We start from the raw sequence: 8471 nt of genomic DNA on the forward strand, positions 1-8471 counted from the left end.
CTAAAGCCATATGCTCATAGCATTTTGATTTTCTGATGAGCATTATCTTATGATATCCTTTGTTATGTTTTGTTTGTAAAACTTTCTTGTAAGAGCCTATAGTCAAATTTATATATGTTTCTTATTTTATTATCCTATATATGTATATTAAACATTATCTACTCTCTGAATTATTGAACTCACCCTTTTATTATTTATTTTTTTCCAGACTTGTAGCTTAGTTAACAAGTCATTTTTATTGGACTTACAAAACCTTTTTTTTTGTAATTAATGTTATTTCTTTAAACCTAGTTAGTGCTCCAAAAATTACTACAAATCTATTAAGATAATTAGTTTATATTTAGAATTTAATTTTGTTATTAATGTTACATAGAACTCTAATTAAGTTATAGGAAAAAAAAAGTTTGTATGTGTGTTAAGATTTGTATATATATGGAAATATAGAAAGGAATTTTTTCTATGTGCAGGTCATAAATCTTCGTGACAACATGGTTTGGACACCATGATATAAAAGCCATTTATGCTTCTATTTGAGTGGAAGTCGTATAAAGCCAAATGCAACTCATTCTGTATTGTACCTCGCATGGAACAGGATGATGCCACCTTTCTCTGTTTTGCAATGGAGTTGTTGGATTCAATTGTTTGAAAAAATTTAGTTCCCTTGCCAGATGATCAGAAAACATGCTGAAAGGGAAAAAAGGAAATAGATATTTCAGCTTTGTTCTTTAAGCTTCAGTCAGTACCCTTATCTTCAGCTTTCTTTGGATTCTTGGCTCAGTTTTTTTTCCAGTTAGATTCATCACTCACTCAAATGACAAAATGGGTACCAAAAAAAAATCTTATTTATGAACACAACATCGAGTCTCGGAAATTAGCACACTACAGGAAAGCCAATTTATTATTGTGAATGGATATCATTGCATCTCTTCGGATGCTCGTAGATAGGCCTCTTTAGTTGCTATGTTTGTTGAGGAAGTTGATTATTAACTCATTCACCTGCTCTGGAAGTTTCTCATGAACAAAATGGTTCCCTTCTTCTACAAAGACGGTTTCCAAATCTGGAACTCTTTGCTTCAGTATGTCACTCTTTATGTAGTCTGCAATGCCAGGGAAACTAAGAGCATAGTCCTTCTCCCCCATAATCAGCAACGTTGGTGCTACAACTTTTGGATTAGTTATTCCACAGCAATCTATGCCTAAAGTCCTGCACAGAAACTCTAACCATTAACGCTTACTGTTATTACTCTCTAGAGCTAAATGCTTTGGTTTTCGGTCCCAGGAGTGTGCAATTAGCAAGAAAAATGGAATTTTTCTTATCATTGCCTAGAATAGTTTAAGTCACGTGATGACAACGTAATTAAATAGCGAAATTTTTTATGTTTTTCCATCGTTCTAGCCATTGGAGGTTAATTTTCTTTAACAGGGAGTTGTATGGTTACCTGTATGGAACCTGCAATGGATAGCGAAATCCAGACTTCTCGTACAAGGATGCATAGACTGCAAGATCTTCTTCAGAGAACCATGGTGGTAGAGGAGTAGACGGGTCAACCATGTCCATGATCTCTTGGTCCTCTCTAGCTGTTGGTGGCTTAGTTCCAGAGAAGAGAATGTAGATGTTTTTTATCACTGTCTTAACATCAAAGCGCCCGAAATCTGCTTCAGCTCTGCCTGGCTCCTGAGAATATTTAGACATTGCAGGCATGATTGATATAGAATTGAAGTTCAATTTCTACCAACTTAAAACTCAAATAGTTTTAAGGAAATTATCAAATGTAAGACATCGATGACAATGACAATGTACCTGCCACCTTTTGCAGTAGAAACCTTCGGGCATCAGATCAATGTCATCACTGGGCCCTGGTAGCCTGAATGGAACACCTAGTGATACTAAACTGGTAACCCTCTCCGGGTAAAGAACAGCTATCATGTACGCTGGAAACGATCCCAGGTCTGTACCGACTAGAAAGGCCTGGCATCGATGCAGGTATATATTAGATTTCAGTTCATGTATGCGCAAGAACAAACTTAAAAGTTTCTTTATGGTGAACTGCAGCTCATAGAGATCATCTTTGGCGCTTCCCTACTTGGCCTTGACTAATTATCTGCAACATTTATCTCAACATCTAGCGATGTTACACACTCAATTCACCTAGTGTTATGCCTGTTTCTGAACCTTTTTGTTTTTTCAACTACAGTTTTGCGGTAGATTGGTCATTTACTCACCCCGACATCTCACCAGAGACTTGTCGGGCTATGATATAAGAGGGTACCAAAAATCATTAGAGCATCTGGTGGAACCATCAACCTCTATGATTTCAATTTGGCGGAACAGAACATGCCAAGTTTACCAAGATTCGTCCAGTTAAGAATTTGCAGGTAACGTCCCACAGTCTGCAGAACTGACCTTATTTTATTTCAAATTTAAGGGGAACATGAAAATTTATGTGATTAATTTGAATCAAGATTCATGGCATCAGGTGCTTAAAAAGCAATAAAGATTAAGAAATGACATTACCTTACGGATGCCAAGAGTGTCAAGAAGGGCAATGGTATCCTCAACAAGGTCAATGAAGCCCCCTTTCTCAGGTTCAGCTGGCAGCTCTGAGAGCCCATAGCCCCTAAAATCATAGGCTATTGCTCTATATCCAGCTGTCGCAACAGCAATCATTTGATACCTCCATGTGTACCATATTTGTGGGAATCCATGCAGGAACAACACAACCTTAGGACCTGCAAACAAGACTCCACCACTAAAATTACTAACTGCGATCAATAAATGAAGAAAAGAAATCAGAGGAGAAGTTCTGGTGATGGTTTGCAATACCAGTGCCAATCTCTGCCCCATGTAGTTTTAGCCCATTTACTTCCACATGTGTGTGGCTGATATGTTCCATGTTTCACAGAAGATATGTGAGAGAGTACAGCAATTAGTTCAAATGATTAATGGCCTTGAATTATTAAGAACATTAGGCAAACAAACAATATGGGTTGACTTAAATTTCACACTAAGCTGCGACTATTACCATTGTGACTCCTACCTTGAAAAACACCACATGTAGCGCTTAGAAAATATATGTTAGCATAAATTATGTAAGTGTTTATATGGGTATGAAGAAATGTATTCTAATTTTATTTACTTAATTAAACCATTCAAGCCACTTTATTATTCAATTTAATCAATACATTCCAGCATGGAATATAAATAATTTCTAAACCTGCTGATAAAATTAAATCTGATTTTTTCAATGTTAAAAACTAGTTCCTAACCTTTTTTTTTTTTTAGATTCACGTGGGATGTTCGAACTAACTTGCACATATCTTGACTAATTCCCATGAGTCTTGAAATTAATGACCAGGTAAGCTTTTAATAACCATTAATATTAATAATCACATGGCTCAAACCTAAAATCATAAAAAAAATAAATATTTTAATCCCAAACTCTTATCACTCGAACATATATTTGATGATTATCTATTCCTAACTTTATTATGCTGGTTGCTTGCCTTCAATACAAAGAATATCTCAACGGAATCTTTAGGATCTCAAAACATTTTCTTTTTTTATTAAGTGTAATTATATTAAAGAAAAATTATACAAAATACTAGGATCATACTTCAAGAAATACAAAGATCCGTTACTCAAATCTAAATGACCTTAGACAATAGAAAACAAAGTAAAAGCTAAAGAAATCTGAAAGATTTAAAAAACAGACAAAGCAACAACATTGTCACGACCCCATTTTTCGAATTAAGGTCCTCTTCATATTTTTATACATTTACATATGAACTTTTTCTTTTTCAGATTTTGATATAGAGGATGTACCAGAGAGTACAGCAATGACTTAAATGATTAATAGCACTGAAGTATTAGTAAGATAAGGAAATCAAACAAGATGATTTGACTTATATCGCCAGTTGATGAGTGATCAATTACCAATTATCCGAGGACTAAAATACGGTGATGGACGGACAAGATTTACTCACTTTAACCTGAATAGGATATATATACCTGTAGAATCTTATCTCTCCAATGCCAAAAACTTGTTTCTAAATTATTGTTCATGTTTCTTGTCCTGGATACAAAAGGCATCCCTAAAGAATCTTTTGGATCTCAAAAAGGTTCATTATATAAAAATAACGCATGGTTTTTTTCCCTCATCAATGGCCTCGAAAACTCATCACAGATGTTTGTAGTTTTATCCATCAGGAACAATAGCACGTTATAGAGCCAGAAAAGGTTGGAAGATGCAAGCCAGCTGGCAAATATTACTGTTCATTTGGTTTTTTGTGGTTGGAATGGTGAAAAGATTAGAGAAATGCATTACAGTATGCAAGTATATCAATTTGGTTAGCTTAGGTTTATTTCCAGAACCCAGAAATGATGACAAAAGTCACATCTCAGAGCAGATCCAAAATACCTTAGACCTCATTTCCACGAGTCATGCCATGCAACCCACAAAATGCTTTTTTATTTTCTTAGGTAATTTAAGCCCACATCAAGAATACATTTGTAAACATATGTAATTGTTGAATGCAGAACCAGGGAGAGATTTGAAGTTTTGAATCCACAAGAGTTCATTAAAATTGGTATGAGTACATTTCAGATAGTAAGTCAGCAAAGAAACCTTTTTTTCTACAATTCTCTAGGAAATACAACTTTCTCATAGATTTCAAGCTAAACCAAGCCTAGAATAATAGATGAACACATCATAAAATCCCAGGAGTGAATTTGACTTGAACACCAAGAACGTGACTGGTAGAAATGTCAGTTTTGCTACCTTAGCCACAAATTTACAGGTAGTTCTGGTTGCAAATAACCATAGGTTGACTGTCCAAATCGTTTGAATTGGATCAAGCACAAATCCACCAGCAATCATAACCTAGTAGCTGAGTCTTGAGCACAAATCCACCTGCAATCATGGTTGTTGAGCTGTGAAAGTTGGGTGATTAGGCTCATTAAAACAACCTTTCAGTAAGTCATTGTTTCTGCACGAGATGCACGACATCTCCAAGCTCTATTTCGCTTCCTTGCCATTCATGCTCATCCTTAAATAGCAGTTCAATCTGCTCCAATGACTTCCCTTTCGTCTCTGGAACAAGTGCGTAGACAAAAAGGACTGAAATGGCTGAAATTACAGAAAAGACAAAGAATGTTCCACCAACAGAAATTGCACGGGTAACGGAGAGGAAAGACATGGCAACCAAGCCACTGCACACCCTATTCCCTACTGCACCAAGTGCAGCCGCTTGAGCACGTAGCCTTAGAGGGAAAATTTCTGATGTCAAGACCCAGCAAACAGGGCCAATTCCCACCGAAAAGAATGCAACATTTGAACAGACAAAAAGAATTGCCATTGCAATCCCAACCTGCCCTTGCCCAATAAAAGTGAGAGTAACACCAATGCTGAACAAACAAATAGTCATCCCAATTGTACTTACATAGAGCAAAGGTTTTCTCCCAAGTTTGTCAATAAGAAATATGGCAACCAATATGAAAGCGGTTTTTCGAAACACCTACAGCAACGGTTGCAGCGAGAAGCTTTGACTTATCCTGAATACCAGCTCCTTGGAAGATTTCAGGGCTATAGTAAACAGTTGCATCTATTCCGGTGATCTGTTGGAAGCACTGGATTCCAAAACCAGTGATCAGCATTCGGCGAAGAGAAGGTGAAGGGCTTAACATTTCACGCCACACAGCTTTCTCTTCATACTTCTCAGCTGAACCAGTTCCAGCAGCTAGTAAGATTTCTGCAAGTCTCTCCTCCACTTCTGCCTCATTGTCAATTGTCTTTAACATGACTGTTCTTGCTTCTTCAACTCGGTTTTTCATGACCAACCACCTTGGTGACTCTGGGATTATGAAGAGTGCAGCTCCAATGAAGAATGAGGGGAGAATTCCGACGCCAAGCATTACCCTCCAGCTTATATGTTCTGGAAGACCTGAAAATGCAAAGTTCGAGACATAACCGAGTAATATCCCGAGGTTTATGAAAATCTCTGGGAAGGAAGTAAGAGAACCTCTGGTAACACTTGGTGATATCTCAGCAATATAGATTGGGGCAATCATGACACCAAACCCTATTCCAATACCAGCCAAAAATCTTCCTATTATTAACACTTCGAAAGAAGGAGCAAGTGTCATTGTAGCTGCACCTGTTTGAAAGATAATGGCTGCTAAAGCCATTGTCCATTTCCTACCAATAATATCCGATGTTCTTCCACCAGCTAAACTACCAAAAAGTGAAAGAATGCTTAAACACCCAATAAGTACTTCTTCTTGTACCTCAGTTATCTTTAGATCTTCTTGAATGAATATGATTGCTCCACTCATGACACCGACATCTGCAGATTGAAAAACATAATCATAAATAATAAAGTAGTTTTCCATTATAATGATCAAAGATAAAGTGTTATAAGATTCTTAATCCAAACATAACAACCTACCACCCAACCTATTGAAATTCTAGATCACCCTTGATTCAATAATTAAAAGTATTAACCATTCTTCAATCATGAACAAAGACACTCAAAAAGCAAAATTAGCTTTGTCAGTTCCATCTGATTCATATATTTTGATTACCATTAATGCATCTTAAATTGAAAAAAAAAAAAGAAGGAAGGAAATTTAATAGATTGACTTCCACAAGACTTGAACTTTAGTTTTCTGCTAATTCACAAGCACAATGTCCACAGAAGATTTTATGAACTTTCCAAAAAAATGAAACAAAACAGTATTTTCCCCCTACTAATTAAGCATGGAGGACTTGTCAAACCAAACAATCAAGAACAAATATCAGCCAAACAAAATGAACTAAGACAACAGAAACAAAAACAGCAACAACAGCACTACCATCTCAAATGGGGAAAAAAATGAGAGCTTGATTACCATAGCCAAGAAGAACAGAATTGAGGGATGCAAAAATGGCACAAGCAAGAACATATTTTCTAGTACTGCTACTCCTCTTTTCTTGATGATGATGATGTGAACCATCATCAAAATCCTCTGTAACTTCAGAATCCATTCTCCTGTACTTATTCTTGGTTCCAATAGACAAACCAACCTCTCCATTCCCATTTTCTTGGACACCAACCAATCCCATCTCTTTTTTCTTTACCTGTTCTGAGTCAAAGTAACACAAAAACTACACAGACCCAGAAGTTCTCTAACAGGAAAAGATGTCAGACTCGAGCTGAACTTAGGTTTTAGATCTGAAACTTTAAAGAGAGGAAGACATGTCCTAAGCAAGTGGGCCTTACTTTTTGCCAAGCAAGGTAAGCAGGACGCCACTTGAAGGTGTTGTAAATTATTCTTTACATTAAATGGCGGTAAGCATCACAAGGCATTGACTTCCTACCTTAAACAAGGCTTATTGGCAATTTCAAGGGAACACTACAGGTACAAGCTTTTTTATTCCCACTATTTTTGTTCAAGTAAAGAAAATGTTTTTCTCAGTCCCATACCTTTTGTTTTCCTTTTTTGAATCCCTGAGATTGATTAAAGAATGGATAATGCAAAGGATAATTAAATTTCTTACACAAACGTTTTTACTAAATTTATCGGCAATAGTACAAGATTTTGTCTGAACTTGGGCAGCCATAATGGCGCATGAACACTGCGTTGGAATAAACTACCAACCAATCAATGCAAGATTTGCGATGATGGAATTTCCACAGCACACCAATCGGATGGAAGATAGAGTTAGTTTCGAGTGTGAAAGCTAAAGTGTTAAACCCACTCTCTTAACCCCCCACCGACAAGAGTTGTGATAGGTTATTGGACCCTTGAGCATCACTTCACAGAGATGAATATTGATTTAAATGATTTGGTTTGTATTAAAAAAAATCAATCAAATTAAATTTATTTTCCAAAAATTTAAATGGTTTTAATTGGGTTCAATTTGGTTTTACATTTATCAAAATCATATTAGTCCAATTTAAATTAAGTCTTTAATTTGATTGCTTTTTTTATTTGATTTGATTTGATTTCTCAAGCTATGTGTGCACAAACTCTATTAATTGATTGATTTAATTTGAAAAAAATTAAAAGGTTATGCTATCAAGAATAGCACAACCTTTGAGATTTTCAAGGTTACATCTAATTAGATATGAAACTATTATATCTCGAGCATGTAAAAAGCCTAACATGTATATTTTTGGATCAGATAGACATGTCTATGTCTAATAAGAAGCTTGGTCACATTAAATGAGTTATTTGATGAAAATAATGAAGTCTTTTAGATTAATCATTGGATAAAACTAAAATTTCTCAAAAGATTTTACAAGCTCTATTTTATAAAAGAATTAGATAACTATAACTAATCAATGTTAGAAAAGCCTTTAAAATTATACTTAGAAGTTGTTATTTTTGTTATTTTTTATTTTTAGCTTAATTTAGTACTCATTTAGGCCAAACTTTTACACTAAGAAAATTTCATGGTAGCATACCCTTTTTTATTTTTAATAGTTGTTTT

At 35.5% G+C, this 8471-nt stretch overlaps 2 protein-coding genes across 2 annotated transcripts; both read right to left on the minus strand.

Moving 5' to 3' along the window:
• Positions 1-822: 822 nt before the first annotated feature.
• On the minus strand, positions 823-2975 carry LOC118033557 (epoxide hydrolase 2). The gene is made up of 5 exons (XM_035038573.2): positions 2825-2975; positions 2516-2730; positions 1802-1969; positions 1440-1675; positions 823-1204 (listed from the first exon to the last, which is right to left on the minus strand). Exons 1-5 carry the CDS (start codon positions 2892-2894, stop codon positions 952-954), a joined length of 942 nt encoding a protein of 313 aa, XP_034894464.1. The 5' UTR covers positions 2895-2975; the 3' UTR covers positions 823-951.
• Positions 2976-4550: 1575 nt separating this feature from the next.
• Positions 4551-7400, minus strand: LOC118033553 (probable polyol transporter 4). Its single transcript, XM_035038568.2, is given in 3 exon segments — positions 4551-5505; positions 5507-6342; positions 6887-7400. Coding segments are annotated over 3 exon segments (1578 nt in total). The 5' UTR covers positions 7101-7400; the 3' UTR covers positions 4551-4977.
• Between the last annotated feature and the right edge of the window lie 1071 nt (positions 7401-8471).

This window comes from Populus alba, chromosome 13 (genome assembly GCF_005239225.2).
Source record: "Populus alba chromosome 13, ASM523922v2, whole genome shotgun sequence".
In the NCBI taxonomy this organism is placed as follows: domain Eukaryota; kingdom Viridiplantae; phylum Streptophyta; class Magnoliopsida; order Malpighiales; family Salicaceae; genus Populus; species Populus alba.